The following is an 18,226-nucleotide window of genomic DNA, read 5'->3' as shown; positions in this document are numbered from 1 at the left end:
TTTCCTTTGACAAAATATTTATTTCTAATATTTTTAAATTCAAAGTAATGCTTCAGAAATCATTTTGCTGGATTGTTGTGTTTGTCATAGCTGTGAATAAATACTTCCATCAGGACATTGTCAGCTGGAGATAGTAATAGTAATATTCTATGTACCACATAGAAACCTACTTTCTTGATGAACTTTATCTAAGATCTAATTACAATAGCAGCAGTTTTCAAAAGTCTGTTGGTAGCATTTAATTTCTCTTGGTGTAAGATTCGTACAGAGAAGCGAGCTGGTCCTTCAGGTTCTGTGCATAGGGGTCCAGCTTCTCTTTAAGGTCTTCAGCGTAGGGTGTAAGACTCTGCTGGACCATCTGGGCTCTCTCTCTAATCTGGACCTGCAGATCCTCGGTCAGGGGAGTCACGGTCTTCTGGAACTCCTGCAGATGCTGGTCTACTTTCTCCTTGAGTTCAGCAGTGTAGGGCTCCAGCTGAACCTGCAGCTCCTTCACGCTCTGCTCCAGGTTTCCTCTCAGCTCCTCGCTCTTCTGGAGAAGAGTGGCCTTCAGGGTTTCAGAATCCAGGGAGTCAGCATATGGAGCCATGGCCGCCCTGAGCTCCTCCACTCTCTGCTGGATCTGGCTCTTCATGTTGTCAGCATAGGGCTCGAGTTTCTCTCTCACGTTGATCAGGTCCTGGCCCAGACGCTCCCTCAGCACTTCAGTCTCCTTGGTGATTTTGTTCATCAGCTCTTCAGTCAGAGGATCCACCTGTTTCTTGAGGACAACGGCGTATTCACTGGCCATATCAGCACTCTGGGTCAGTCTTTCACTGTGAGGTGGAGAAGAACATTTGAGTTTCATTCAGAAATACTCTAAATAATGATGTCCAGCAGGTAAATGTTCTTGACTTACTTGACTTCTTGACCCAGTTGAGACTCTCTGATCATCTTGACGGTTTCCTCTGCGGTTTGTGTTGCTTTAGAAACATAGCTCCAGAATGCATCTGTCAGCTGCTCCAGCTGAGGTTTGGGCTCATCAGCATAGAAAAGATTGGCCTGGCAGCCTGTTAATGGAACACTTTCCATTAATCAAATGGCATTGTTAATTCAGAAACATGTTTTAACTGAAACCTTTTTTAAAAGAATGATTTTTTTAAATATCAGTATACCTGTAAATACAGCAAGTGCAAAGACCACAAGAACCTTCATGATGTTGACTGAAGCCGCTAGTCTGTAAATAAAAGACTTTTATTCATTTTAAATAAACGTCAATTTATCTGATTTTCTGATTAATAGTCTGTCCTCTTACCTGTGCTGCTTAGCTTTAATTGACGCTGTCCTGTTGAGGAACAAGTGTGAAGGTGAGTAGTTCCAATCTATATTTATATAGCACGGGGAGGTGACTGCTGTAGTGGAAACCCAAAGTCCAGTAGGTAGTGCCGTGCTGTCACTAATCCACATCATAACGCCCTGAACTGCAGCTATTATCACCAAAGATTCCTGAATTCAATACAGATCTCTTTACTACAGTAAACTGCACTAGTAAATGCTAAATAGATTTTTTTAGATGAACAATGACAATTCAATAGAATCTACAAGTAAAAGAGTTAATAGAGATATAACCTTTCAGGCTTTTGGGTTTTAAAAAGTCTAAAAGACATCCAAGCATAGTATCGTAGCTAAAACAAGACTGTAAAAATACCCTGTCAGTAAAGATTTAATATATATTCAACAATTAGTTTTTCCAGTATATTCAGTGTTTAGTCATTCATTCTTTTTTATTTTATTTGATGACTACTTTATTTTTGGACTGTTCAAAGATTTCTGTTTTTCACTCACAACTCAAATTTAGCCTTGTCTTAACCACAGTGTCTGACTATGACGTTAGACGTCTTTTTAAAAACAAATTTGCTTGATTGGAGGAAATTATGTGTCTTTTTTTTTGAGTGTTTCTAAAGATAGTATGACTATCTAATTGTGTGTGTGTGTGTGTGTGTGTGTGTGTGTGTGTGTGTGTGTGTGTGTGTGTGTGTGTGTGTGTGTGTGTGTGTGTGTGTGTGTGTGTGTGTGTGTGTGTTAAATAGTTACAAGCTATCCAAGTATAGACAATTTCATTTGAAGTTAAAAATATGTCATGGAAGCATCCATTTACGTAACAACAATCAGAGGTACTCATAATCCATAAAACCAGACAGAAGCTGATTTTGAACCTTTGAACTAATAACAGTAACAAATGATACCAGACTTTGTTCGCCTCCTGATAAGATTTGCCACATCACACAAAGAGATGTGTTTCTGATTCTGGATAAATCTATGAACTTTAAGATGGTTAATATATATTCTGTTGTTATGCTTAAATGATTGCAGTAGGTCAGCTTATTTTAAATATCCTGTCCAGGGTTAATAATAACAATTGAACCCAATTGATTCCTAGGAGGAGGAATGATCACAGTAAGAGATCATTAATGTAACACTGTCCAGGTTACGTATGCCTGTTAAACACATAGAGATAAGGGCATTTGTTTGATCCAGAATCACTGCTTCTAAAGAATGTCTTACCTTCATAACTTACAGAGTACATTGGAGGCAAAAGGCAGCACGTAGTGATAATCGTTGAGTTTCATAATTTTTAAATAATTTTCTCTTGGTCTGGTTGGAGCGGTTTTTTCTTATTCATTTATTCATTTTCTTTTTGGCTTAGTCCCTTTATAAATCTGGGGTCGACACAGCGGAATGGACCACCAACTTAACCAGCATATGTATTACTCAGCGGAAGCCCTTCTGGGAAACCTCCATGCACACTTATTCACACTCACACACTATGGACAATTTATTTTATTTAATTCAGCTGTACCACATGTCTTTGGACTGTGGGGGAAACCCACACGGTAAGAACATGCAAACTCCACACAAATGCCAACTGACCCAGCCGAGGCTCGAACCAGAGCTGTGCTGTGACGCAAACATGCTACCCACTGCGCCACCGACCTTACAGCCTTTTTTTTTTCCTAGCTTAGCACTAAGCATTGAATCGGATTAGACCATTAGCCAAAATTTACTATATTAATGCTTGACTCTTCTGTAGCAGGCTTTGGTGCGGTACCATGGCTTCAGCCAGCTCAATGATATTATGCATCGCTGTTACCTTGTGACCTAATTTTGCGTACTTCTTTTTATTGCACCTGGTGCAGCCATGTAATGGCAACAATGTCCTTGATTATTATGCCAGAATGAGAGTATAGTTCCAAACCATATTGACCTAAAATTAGCAACTTTTAATTTTCTGTTGGCTTTAGTACACAATGTAACTGCAGAACATTCATTCATTTTCTTTTCAGCTTAGTCCCTTCTTTAATCTGGGGTCGACACAGCGGAATGTTGGCGACTTATCCAGCATATGTTTTATGCAGCGGATGTCCTTCCAGCTGCAACCCATCTCTGGGAAACATCCATATACACACTCATTCACTCTAATACACTACAGACAATTTAGCCTACCCAATTCACCTATAGCGCATGCCTTCGGACTGTGGGGGAAACCTGAGCACCTGGAGTAAACCCACGCGAACATGAAAAGAACATGCAAACTCCACACATGCCAACTGACCCAGCCGAAGTGTGAACCAGCGACCATCTTGCTGTGAGGCACAGCACTACCTACTGCGCCACCACGTTGCCAACTGCAGAACAGTGATCCTTAATAATAGCACAATTATTGAATAATTTTTTTTTTTTTTTCCATTTTGGAGTGGGACGCTAATGGTTCAATCTGATACAATGACTATTAAAATAAGACTAATATGACTAAAATATGACTAATAAAAATGCTCCAATTAGACCCAGAGATCAGCTGAATTGATTAAAAAACTTGTGAAATCTTGAGTATTCCTTCAAGTTAGATTTTTTTCTTAAGTTGTAATGAATCATTTCTTCTTGGGCTAAATGAAAGTACAATCTAGAATCTAGAAATTGTGTTTGTTGAGTAAAGGTGGAAGCACACTGTACAATATACAGTATAGTAGGTCTTTAAAATTGTTTCTTATCAGACTGTTAGACCAGCTACTGTGTAAGCCCTGTCACACTTTGGGATCACAGTTCTTATTATTGTCAGACTGTACATTCAACTCCTTTAAACCAGACATACTGTAGAGACGAAGTCTAAAGTTCAACATCATAAACCCTCTGAATGCCCTGCAAAATATGGAATATGCCTAGTCAAATGAGCCAATTGAATAAACTCCAGCATGCAAACTTTTGAACAGTGATTTCCCTTTTAAAACGTAATCTGAACTGTCGGTTTCATATTTTGTCTGGTCTTCTGTTAATCTCAGAACATGGTAGATCAGGATCTAGATTTAAAGTATTAAATAAAAGTACAAACTAAACTCTAAAACAGAACAGAATACTGATTATAATAAATTGTATATGAAGAGTTCAGATGCAAAAAAAAAAAAAACTGACACAATGCTATCTGAAATGTTATTCTAAAATTAGCATTTTTATTAGACTCTTGTGTGTAACCAGCTTGCAAAATTCATGTGGCTCAAATCCGGCCCACACCACTTACATCCGGCCCACATAGCACCTGGAAGGACGACACTTTGCGATCAGCTCCTGTTTGCTATGGCCACAATTAAGACATAGCAGTAGCACATATCAGCCAGTATTCAACCAAATGAACTAGAACTGACCCTATTTAGGGCCACAGTTTGCTTTTATTCTCGCCCAGATCTGGCCTACACCGTACACTTGCTGGGTGTGGCAAAGTACAAAAATCCCAGCATGCATTGCAGTATGAATACATTCTGTAGCTTATTGATGCAACAGTTTTCATTATTTGCTTTTGATTCTCAGTGGTGTACAGTAACTAATTACAAATACTCAACTTACTGTAATTGAGTAGTTTTTCTCAGAAATTGTAATTTACTAAGTAGTCTTAAAAATTTATACTTTTCCTTGAGTACATTTTTAGTACATCTGTACTTTTACTCTCACTACTTTCCTATAACCTGCAGTCACTACTTTATTTTTTCTTGTTTATGGGATTTAGAAAAATCAGTCCTGTAATTCCAGTCCAGTCAAATCACACATAGAAGGTAAATTGCATTATAATGAACTACTTTAAGACATGTGCACTTTACATTGCAGCAAACTGTTTGGAAGAATTAAGTGTCCAAGAAGGTGTTCAAAATCATTTCACGCATTGACCCAGAGACTATTTAGATCAGGGATGCCCAAACCCAGGCTGTTTCTCAATTTCAAGAACACAAAGAATGGACTTGGGTTCTTGTGGAGATCGGTCTTGCCAGGTGTCCTTGGAATAACGAGACCACGAGGGCAGAGAACGCGTCCTTTGAGAAATTAGATGCTGCCTTCTTCCTGATGGTCACGTGACCTTCACACGTTTTAAATGGTAAATTATTTAAACATTACAGCATTCATACAACGATTTATTGTTTTCCCCCTTTTTAAAATATATACTTTGCATAAAAACATTATCAATATACTCTGCACAATATAAATAAAACAGATTTTAATACGAAATTCAGCAAACAAACACCTTAATGTGTTTATTCCTTTGTCCATGGAAATGTTTACTTTTACTGTTTCATTTAGGGAAACTCCTGAGGTAAATAAGTTAAACCTCTGAACTTATAAATCTAGATAAAATGATGGCTTCCCACCTCCAGTCGCAATGACTTCTGGGACTTCCAGAGCGAGCTCGGTGCTCGGTGCTCAAGTCTTCGGTGTGTCCTTGATATAAAGATGATGATGTTACACAAGGACACAAGACCGCTGAAGAATGCATATTGGGAAACAGCCACAGTCCTGAAGGGCCGATGTCCTGCAGATTTTAGCTCCAACTTGCCTCAACACACCTGCACGGATATTTCTAGAAAGCCTAGCATGAGATTGATTAGCTAGCCCAGGTGCATCTAATTGGGATTGGAACTAAACTTTGCAGGACACTGGCCCTCCAGGACCGAGTATGGGCCAACCTAAAACCAACCAAATATCAACGTCTAATGATGTTACAGCTTGACATTGTATCAACGTTACCACTATGACATCTATCAGATGTGAATTTTGGTTGCCATAAGTGATGAATAAATGTCAGTATTTGATGTCAATATGGCATTGGTTTAAGATGTTGGCTTGACATTGGATTTCGTTCACTTTCTAACAACCTAAAATCAACCAAATATCAACGTCATTTGATGTCATTATTGGACATCAAAATAATGTCCTTAGACGCTGACATTGAATTTTGGTCACTTGACATCACAACCTAAATCTAACCTAATATTAACGTCTAGTGACATTGTGTGCCTGCTGGGCAATAACTAAATGCACTACAGAATGTTACGTTTACAATGTAAATGTACATGTAAATGCATCAACTTTTAACAGCATAATACTCACTACTCATGAGTACTTTTAAAAGGGCTACTTTATACTTCTACTTTGAGTAATATTTACAATAGTTACTTTTACTCTACTCACACTACATTTTTAGGCAAGTAATGGTACTTTTACTTAAGTATGCTTTTTCAATACTCTTTCCATCACTGTTGATTCTGCAGTTTATGTAGACGTTGTTGATTTTATCAGTTTTAGTATCCTGTTTGTGATGTTTATGGGTTTTGTTCATTTTGTTGATTGTCTCCATTGTTGTGGTTCATACTCTGATTACTGATGTCTCCGTGAGCATAAGATAAACCATATAGGTTTTTTTAGCTTATAAACCTTCATAATTCTGTGACATGGGCAAACATGTTATTAAATTACTTTTAATAATGGATTAAACATTGGTTAACAGTAGTGAATTATATATTTTCATCACAGGTTGTGCCTCACTTAATTTTATTTGTTTATTTATTTATTTGTTTAATTCTTTACTTGTTTATTTATTTTTATTTTATTTTTTTTACTTGTCAGAGTTTTTAAAAGTTACAGCAGACCAAAGACATTTTATATTAAGAGGTTCACGGCTATGAGCCCAACTAAAACAAACACTTTTCTCCATGATGGTGACTTTAGTCTATGTTTCTTTATTTTATAACCCATTATCTTTAGATGTGTTTTACTGTTTCTTGAGCACTCAGTAGTGTAGACACTTGGATTTTGCTGTGGGGTTTAAATGATTAAATGTTTGAGCTGTAAAAACACAGTAAAATGTATTTTAAACAGTAATATACTGTGAATGTAAACTACAGGAGTGGACTGTTAAAACACATTATGTGGCTGACAACCCAGCTGCTAGTTTTTTTCTGTAAATTTACAACAAAATGTTTCACAATGTATAATTACCACCCATATCTGCCATGTCAAAGAGCTATGGTTTGACCTCTATAATTATCAACCCTTTAATGACCCCGTACTGTTCCGAATATTCACCAAAAGTAGTCCGCATATGTTTCAGGATAACTGGGCCACATTTGCCTTATCTTCTTTGGGTCGTTTTAGGCTCACAGCCACAAAAGCCAGAGCCCACTTCAAATATTTGCTAAAAGTGGGCCATATTTGATTTAGGATAACTGCACCACATTTGCCATATCTTCTCTTGGCCACTATAGACTTAAATTCACATTATCCATAGCTTACTGTGCCGAATAATCACCAAAAGTGGCCCACATATGTTTTAAAATAACTGGGCCACATTTTTCATGCCTTCTCTGGGTTACTATAGGCTCCCGGCTGCATCAGCCAGAGTTTACTGTGCCAAATATTTGCCAAAAGTGGCCCACATATGTTTTAAAATAACTGGGCCACATTATGTTCGCAGCCACATTAGCTAGAGCTTATTGTGCCAAATATTTGCCAAAAGTGGCCCATATTTGTCTTAAGATAACTGGGCCACATTTGCACTTACACATGTAGCCACTTTAGGTTTAGACCCAGATTACCCTTAAATGACTAGGCCACATTTTTGCCAACTGTTGTCCACATTTGTCCTCCATTATTTGGGCCAAATTTATCATTTTCCACATGGGCCACATTAGGCTCACATTCAGATTGCATTTTGCCATAAGTGCCAAATCTTTGCCTTAAATGGCCCATATATGAATTGGAATAGTTGCCCCCCCCCCCCCCCCCTTTGCCATTGGGCCACTTAATTTTGTCTAGGCCGAAGACAGACCATTAGTGCCGCATAACTGCCTAGTGTGGCCCTTATTCGTATGCTATCTGGGTAGGTTAAGTAATTGTACTTTTATGACAAAGAATAAGTTCTTCTTATGATCTTCAAAGTTAAATAACCCAACATAAACAAGGGAAGCTGAGAATGACGCTCATTTTTGATGAAAGTTTTAGATGTCGCGGTTTTTGCGTTTTTGCGTGTGTATGAAATGTATGGTGTGTATATGTATAGAGTGTATCATGTGTGTATGTGTATATAGAGTGCCATGTGTGTATATGTATAGAATGTATCTTGTGTGCATATGTGTTTCATGTGTGAGTGATGTCCAGTAGCTCAGTGGTTGCTTGACTCTCCTCTCACAAGACCTGAGTTCTATCCCAGACCCTAAAAGGAGTGTATCATGTGTGTATGTGTATGGAGTATATCATGAGTGTATCATGTGTGTATATTTATGGAGTATATCATGAGTGTATCATGTGTGTATATGTATGGAGTATATCATGAGTGTATCATGTGTGTATATGTATAAAGTATATTGTAGCAGCCCTTGATTTCCTTTAAATGAAGCAGAGAGTCTCAGATTTACAATGAATTCCTACACATTTACAGTGCATCATCATGCGTTTGCACACAGTTCACAACAAATGAGCTATGCAAAGCAACCTACCTAACAATAATTCATTCAGTTGACAATTTCAAAACAAAATAGTTTCCAAAAATAGACCATTTAGACATTTACATAATAACTTTTCATAAATCAAACACAAACATAAGTTACACACCTCACTGCGCTCACCAAGGGGTGCTAGCTTTAAACACATAGCTTAGTGTTGGTAATCTGATGGTGATGGTAATCTGGCTTAACAGTTCACACGAATATAAACATGAGATATTGCAAAAAAACAAAACAAAAAAAAACATTATAATGCATATAATCGTGCTTAGAGAACTTGCATTCATTTACATTTGTCACAGGAATTTATCACCAAGCTTCTGAGATGAGAGCGTTTTGATGAGTGCGGCATAGTAGGGTTATACAGGTTCCGAGGTTTGCTTTAAAGCCATTAACCTGAATTAGGTGAGTGAGGATTAACGACCTTTAGTGACCTCTTGTGGCCATTAACATATATTATGTGTGCATATGTAAAGAGTGTACGTGTAAAGAAAAATTGTTTCATGTGTGTATATGTATGGAGTATATCATGTGTGTATATGTAAACAGTGTATCATGTATGGAATTTATCGTGTGTATATGTATGAAGTGTATCTTGTGTGTCTGTATAGAGTGTATTATGTGTATATGTATAGAGTGCATATGTTGAGAGCAAATGTATAAAGTGTATCATGTGTGTATATGTATGGAATGTATCATGTGTATGGATTGTATCATGTGTGTACATGTATAGAGTGTTGTGTCATGTGTATAGGTATAGAGTGTATCTTGTGTAAATATGTATGATGTGTGTATGTATGGAGTGTATCATGTGTGTAGTTGTATATAATGTATCGTGTGTATATATAGAGAGTGTATCATGTATGCATATGCATGAAGTGTATCGTGTTTATATGTATAGAGTGTATCATGTGTGCATATGTATGGTGTGTATATGTATGGAGTGTATCATGTGTGTATATGTATAGAATGTATCATGTGTGTATATGTATAGAGTGTATCATGTGTGCATATATATATATATATATATATATATATATATATATATATATATATATATATATATATATATATATATATATATATATATATATATGGAGTGTATCATGTGTGTAGATGTATAGAGGGTTATGTGAGTATAGGTATAGTGTATCATGTGTGCATATGTATGGCCTGTTTTTATATGGAGTGTATCATGTGTGTATATGTATAGAGGGTTATGTGTGTATAGGTATAGAGTATCATGTGTGCATATGTATGTTGTGTATTTATATGGAGTATATTGTGTGTATATGTAAACAGTGTATCAAGTGTATAGGTATAGAGTGGATCATGTATGGAATGTATCATGTGTCTATGTATAAACTGTCATGTGTGCATATGTGTAGAATGTGTGTATATGTATGGAGTGTATCATTTGTGCATATATATGGAAAGTATCATGTGTCTATATGTATAGAGTGTATCATGTGTGCATGTGTGGTGTATCGTGTGTGTATGTATGATAAATTAAACATACACAATCCATACATAAAATCCTGCAGAGTCTGGGATAGAACCCTGGTCTCTGGTGTGAGAGGAAACTGACTTTACCACTGAACCACTCATACATATACACACTCCATACATAGGCATGCATGATACACTCTATACATAGACACACGTGATACATTTACACTGCATACATTTCATACATATACACACTTCATACGTATGGATAAATATGTACACACATGATAAACTTCATACAAGCTATACATACAAACTCTATATATTTGTACACATGATACGAACTATACATAGACACACATGATACATTTACACTCCATACATATGCACACATGATACACTATACATACACACACCATACATTTTATACATATACAAAGTTCATACATATGGATAAATGATACACACATGACACACTTACACTCCATAGATATAAATATTATACAAACACACACTATATACATATGCACACATGCTACACTCCATATATATACAAACAATACATGTCTGGGATAGAACTCGGGTCGCTGGTGTGAGAGGAGACTAACTTTACCACTGAGCCACTAGAAGTTGAACAACATGAACAACATATGAACAATATTCATATGCACACATGATACATTTACACTCCATACATACATACACATGATGCACTCTATACACAGAAACACTCCATAAATATACACATGCTAAACAAATACATTTGTACACATGATACACTCCATACATATTTACACATGATACAAACTATACATAGACACACTTACACTCTATACATGCTACACTCCATATATAAATGATACAAACACACAATCCATACATATGCACGCATGATACACTCTATACATAGACACACATGATATACATACACTCTATGCATAGACAAACATGATATACTTATACTCCATACATTTACATATTATACAAACACACTCCATACATATGAACACATGCTACACTCTATACATAGACACACACCATACCTATACAAACGATACACATGATTAAAACTATACATAGACACACATGATACATTTACACTTTATACATATGCATACACTCTATACATAGACACACTCCATACATTTACACACAAGACACACAGTCCTGTCAGAAGCTGGGAAAGAACCCAGGTCGCTGGTGTGAGAGGAGACTGACTTTACCACTGAAACTGGAAGTCAATAAAAACAAAGACACACTCCATACATATGCACTCTATACATAGACACACAATAAACTCTATATATTTGTACACATAATACGAACTACACATAGATACACATGATACACTTACACTCCAAAAATATGTACACATGATACACTCCATACATATGCACACTATACTCAAACACACATGATACATTTACACTCCATACTAGGGATGTAACCGTATTGTAAATACCGTCATACCGCAATAGCAATTTTTTTCAAAATTACCGTAGTCACATGACTCTATAAAACTATAGGTCTTCTGAGAAAATTTGCTCAGGCGAATGAAGCGATACATATGCACATGAAGCGATACATATGCACATGGATAAATTATACTTACACAAACTCCATATATATACTCACATGAAACACTCCTGTCAGAGTCTGGGATAGAACCCGGGTCTCTGGTGTAAAAGGAAACTGACTTTACCACCGAGCCATTGGAAGTAGATGAACACAGCTGATACACTCTATGCATAGACACACATGATATACTTACACTCCATACATATAGATTTTATACAAACACACACTCCATACATATGCACACATGCTACACTCTATACATAGACACACTCCATGCATATACAAACGATACACTCTATACATATCAAAGTCAAAGTCAGCTTTATTGTCAATTCAGCCACATGTACAAGACATATAGAGAATTAAAATTGCGTTACTCTCAGACCCAAGGTGCTTAACATTAATATAAAAAATATATATTAAAAAAAGTAGTTATGTAGTATATGTACACATGATAAAAACTGTACATAGACACAAATGAATCATTTACACTTAATACATATGCCTACACTCTATACATTTAAATGTAACATATGCACACAAGATACAATCTATACATAGACACATAGACTTGTCAGAGTCTGGGATAGAACCCAGGTGGCTGGTGTGAGAGGAGACTGACTTTACCACTGAGCCCATGGAAACTGATGAAAACAGATGATACACTCCACACATGATACACTCTATACATATGCACACATGATACATTTACATTCGATACATACATACACATGATGCACTCTATACACAGACATACATATACACATGCTAAACAAATACATTTGTACACATGATACACTCCATACATATTTACACATGATACAAACTAAACATAGACACACTTACACTCTATACATGCTACACTCCATACATATGCACATATGATACACTCTATACATATAGATAAATGATACAAACACACAATCCATACATATGTACAGTTGATACACTGCATACATATGCACGCTTGATACGCTCTATACATAGTCACACATGATATAAATACACTCTATGCATTGGAAAAACACGAGATATACTTATACTCCATACATTTACATATTATACAAACACACACTCCATACATATGAACACATGCTACACTCTATACATAGACACACTCCATACCTATAAAAATGATACACTCTATACATATGTACACATGATACAAACTATACATAGACACACTCCATACATATAAACACATGATACAAACTATACATAAACACACTTATGCTCCATGCATGCTACACTCCATACATATGCACATATGATACACTCTATACATATATACTCCATACATTCTATAAATATGTACTCACAACACATTTACACTCCATACATATGCAAACACGATACACAGACCTGTCAGAGTCTGGGATAGAACCCGGGTCACTGGTGTGAGAGGAGACTGACCTTACCACTGAGTCACTGGACTCACTCCCTACATACATAGATACACATGATGCACTCTATACATACAGAAATGATACATACACACATTCCATACATATGCATGCATGATACACTCTATACATAGACAAACATGATTTACATACACTCCACATGATAGAAACTATACATAGACACACATGATACACTCCATATGTTCCACATGATACACTCCTATCAGAATCTGGGATAGAACCCGGGTTTCTGGTGTGGAAGGACAATACACTCCACACTTACGCATGCATAACACGTCATACTCCATACATATGGAGACTATACATTCACACTCCATACATTTTATACATATGGATAAATGATACATACACAAATTCCATACATATACACATGACACACTCTATACATATACACACATGAAACACTCCTGTCAGAGTCTGGGATAAAGTCTCTGGTGTGAAAGGAGACCGACTTGACCACTGACCCAATGGAAGTTGATGAACGCAGACAATACACTCTATACACATACACTCCATACATACGCATACATGACACTCCATACATATGTACACATGATACACCATATATATATATATATATATATATATATATATATACTATATATACACACACACACACACATGATACATTTACACTCCATACATACCATACATTTCATACATATACATACATATACACACTCCATACATATGGATACATGATACATACTCACACTTCATACAACATGTGGCAGGGACTTAATTACATCACAGACTTTAAAAGTAACAAATCCGCCACTGTAAACATTGCTGCATCTCTCCTGGATGAGCTTAACTCATTCTATGCCCGCTTTGAAGCCCAGGACAGCACGCATACACTAAGCTCCCTTGCAGCCGAAACCGCAACTGCCAGTACACTCTCTGTTTCTGTAGCGGACGTGAGGAGATCACGAGCCCAGATGGCATCCCTGGACATGTACTTTAAGCATGCGCACACCAGCTAGCGAGAGTTTTCTCGGACATCTTTAACCTCTAGCTCTCTCTGTCTGTGGTTCCCACATGCTTTAAGACAGCTACTATTGTGCCCATACCAAAATCACCTAAAACCACATGCTTAAATGACTGGCGTCCAATTGCTTTGACACCAATCTTCAGCAAGTGCTTTGAGAAGCTCAATAAAACGCACATCTGCTCTGTACTGCCCGCTCACACTGACCCTCTGCAATTTGCATACAGGAATAACCACTCCACTGATGATGCAATTGCTTTTACCTTGCACACTCCTCTGTCTCACCTGGAAAACAAAAACACATATGTGAGAATGCTGTTTGTGGAATACAGCTCAGCATTCAACACCATAAAGCCTGCTAAGCTGGTGGTTAAGCTCCAGGATCTGGGTCTTCACAGCTCTCTGTGCAACTGTTTCCTGGACTTCTTGTCAGGCAGACGCCAGGAGGTCAGAATGAACAACATTACAACATCAACACTGATCCTAAACACTGATGCTCCACAGGGCTGTGTTCTCAGCCCACTCCTGTACTCCATGTACACACATGACTGTACAGCCAAACACAGCTCCAACGTCATCGTTAAATTTGCTGATGACACAACAGTGGTGGGCCTAATCACAAATAATGATGAAACAGCCTACAAAGAGGAGGTGCACACTCTGATGCAGTGGTGTGAGGAAAACCACCTCTCACTCAACATCAGCAAAACCAAGGAGCTGGTGGTGGATTTCAAGAGAGAGAAGAGAGATCACACACCCATCACCATCAACGGGACACCAGTGGAGAGAGTCAGCACTTTTAGTTTCCTGGAGTCCACATAGCTGAGGATTTAACATGGACGACTCACACAGATGCAGTGCTGAGGAAGGCACAACAACGCCTCTTCTTCCTCAGGCGTCTGGTATGGAAATAGCACCAGCAGCAATCACAAAGGCCTACAAAGGATTGTGCAAACTGCTGGACGTGTAGTAGGAGGTGAGCTTCCCTCCCTCCAGGACATCTACACTAGGCGGTGCATGAGGAAAGCCATGATGAACACTTAACACACCCCACACAGACAGACTCTTCCATACCCTCATTGCACACCATCAATATGTAGCATGCACTGCACTTTAACCAATCCATACTTGAAACAATACTGCCTACAACAACTATGTGGACAACTACTCATTGTACATATTGCTTTTTTGTATTTTGCATCATCGTTGTATTTGCACTACCTGTATTTTGTACTGTCTGTATTTTGCACTGTGGTTGTATTTACCTCTCATTGTATTTGCACTGTCTGTATTTTGCACTGTCGTTGTATTTGCACTGTGTATTTTGCATTGTCGTTGTATTTGTCGTCTGTATTTTATGTATATGTATGTATATATATATATATATATATATACTGATGATACACTCTATACATATACACACACCATATACATGATACACTCTCTCTCTCTCTCTCTCTCTCTATATATATATATATATATATATATATATATATATATATATATATATATATATATATATATATATATATATACACATGATACATTTACACTCCATATATATACACACTCCATACATATGCACGCATGATAAACTCAATACATAGACACACTTGATACATTTACACTCCATACATTTCATACATATACACACTTCATACATATGGATAAATATGTATACACATGATACAAACTATACACACATGATAGATTTACACTTCATACATATGCATACACTCTATACATAGATACACTCCATACATATGCACACACACGATACATTTACACTCCATACATTTTATACATACACATATGCACACATGATACATTTACACACGATAAACTCTATACATCTATACATTTGTAAACGATACACTCCATACATATTTACCCATGATACAAACTACACATAGACACACATGAAACACTCCATTCATATGCACGCATGATACACTCAATACATAGACACGCTTGAAACATTTACACTCCATACATATACACATATGTATACACTTCATACAAACTATACATAGACATACATGTTACATTTTCCCTCCATACATATGCACACATGATACACTCTATACTTAGCACATAGACCTGTCAGGGTCTGGAATAGAACCCTGGTCTCTGGGATGAGAGTTGACTGACTTTATCACTGAGCCCCTGGAAATTGATGAACACAAACGATACACTCCACACATGCACACATGATACAGTTACACTCCATAGATATAATGCACGCTATATATAGACACACGATAAGCTCTATACATTTTTACACATGATACACTCCATACATATTTACACATGATACAAACACACTCGATACAATTACACTCTATACATACACATACTCCATATATATGCACACATGATACACTCTATACATAGACACATAGACCTGTAAGCGTCTGGGATAGAACCCCGGTCTCTGGTATGAGAGGAGACTGACTTTACCACTGTTTTCATACATATACATTTTATACAAACACACACTCCATACATATGCACACATGATACAAACTATACATAGACACACATGATACATTTACACTCCATACATATACACACGTGACACACTATACATATACACACACCATACATTTTATACATATACCCATACATATACACACTTCAAACATATGGATAAATGATACATACACACACTCAATACATATACACATGATACACTTACACTCTATACATATACACATGATGCACACTATACATAGAGCCACTGGAAGTTGATAAACACAGACGATGCTCTCTATACATAAACACTCCACACAAATGTACACATGATACACTCTATTCATATGCACACATGATACATGCCTGTTCCTTTCAGAGTCTGGGTATAACCCGGGTTTCTGGTGTTGATAAACACAGACGATATACATAGACACACATTTTCACTCCATACATATACACACCATAGATAGACACACGTGATACATTTAAACTCCATACATATACACAAGATACACTCCTGTAAGAGGATAGAACCTGGGTTTCTGTATGAAAGGAGTCTGACTTTACCACTGACCCACTGGAAGCTGATGAACACAGGCGATACACTCCATACATTTACACTCCACACATAGACATACATGATACATTCTATACTTACACACACTTCATACATATGGACACATGATACATACACACACATGATACATTTACACGATACACTCCATATATATGCACACATGATACACTCTATACATAGACACACATGATAAATTTACACTCCGTTTATATGCACACTATACATTTTATTCATATACACACTCCATACATATGGATATATGATACATACACACACTCCATACATATGCACACATGATACACTCTATACATAGACAAACATGATACATTTACACTCCATACATATACACACATGACACTTTATACATATACACACAATACACTCCATAAATATGCACACAATACATTTTCTACTTGTATACAGTCCATACATATGCACACATTATACATTCTTTACATATACACATACACTCCATACATATGCACACATGATACACTCTATACAAAGACACACATGATACATTCTATACATATACACTCCATACAATTGCACACATGATACTCTCTTTACATAGACACACATGATATGTCTATGTAAAGAGTCTCTATGGAGTGTAAAAGAGTCTCTATGGAGTGTAAATTTATCACCTCCTGTCTGGGTCTGGGATAAAGCCCGAGTCTCTGACATAAGAGACGAGTCACGTAACCACTAAGTAGAAATCATAGTGTATCATGTGTGTATATGTACTGTATATGTATAAAATGTATGGTGTGTGTATATTAATAGAGTGTATCATGTGTGTATATGTACAGTATTGATTGTATAAGTGTAGAGTGTATTGTGTGTATATTTATATTGGTTTTTTTTTTAAGAAATGTTTTGTTAGATAAAAAGTATTACTATATAGTTATATTTAGCTTGTTTTGACACGTTTAAA

The 18,226-nt window shown here is 36.8% G+C and overlaps 1 protein-coding gene across 4 annotated transcripts; it reads right to left on the bottom strand.

Moving 5' to 3' along the window:
• Positions 1-5,847, bottom strand: apoa4b.2 (apolipoprotein A-IV b, tandem duplicate 2). 4 transcript variants are annotated; one of them, XM_073925228.1, is made up of 5 exons: positions 5,670-5,847; positions 1,295-1,466; positions 1,155-1,216; positions 899-1,049; positions 1-815 (listed from the first exon to the last, which is right to left on the bottom strand). In XM_073925228.1, the coding sequence occupies exons 2-5, from the start codon at positions 1,447-1,449 to the stop codon at positions 239-241; spliced, it is 945 nt and encodes a 314-aa protein (XP_073781329.1). In that variant the 5' UTR covers positions 1,450-1,466; positions 5,670-5,847; the 3' UTR covers positions 1-238. The 4 variants fall into 4 exon arrangements, with proteins under 4 accessions (XP_073781329.1, XP_073781327.1, XP_021322408.1 ...); XM_073925226.1 differs by having other exon boundaries at positions 1,295-1,485; positions 5,670-5,841; XM_021466733.1 differs by lacking the exon at positions 5,670-5,847 and having other exon boundaries at positions 1,155-1,230; positions 1,295-1,342.
• Between the last annotated feature and the right edge of the window lie 12,379 nt (positions 5,848-18,226).

This window comes from Danio rerio, chromosome 16 (assembly GCF_049306965.1).
Source record: "Danio rerio strain Tuebingen ecotype United States chromosome 16, GRCz12tu, whole genome shotgun sequence".
Lineage (NCBI taxonomy): Eukaryota > Metazoa > Chordata > Actinopteri > Cypriniformes > Danionidae > Danio > Danio rerio.
This window is presented reverse-complemented; position numbering and strand designations above follow the sequence as displayed.

What these genes read in the sequence shown, in the direction of transcription:
- apoa4b.2 (XM_073925228.1), bottom strand. Translation starts at nt 1,449, where the DNA reads ATGATGTGGATTAGTGACAGCACGGCACTACCTACTGGACTTTGGGTT. An exon ending in ATTAAAGCTAAGCAGCACAG is followed by an intron (nt 1,217 to 1,294) that starts GTAAGAGGACAG and finishes TTTTATTTACAG; the next exon opens with ACTAGCGGCTTCAGTCAACA. An exon ending in CAACTGGGTCAAGAAGTCAA is followed by an intron (nt 816 to 898) that starts GTAAGTCAAGAA and finishes TCCACCTCACAG; the next exon opens with TGAAAGACTGACCCAGAGTG.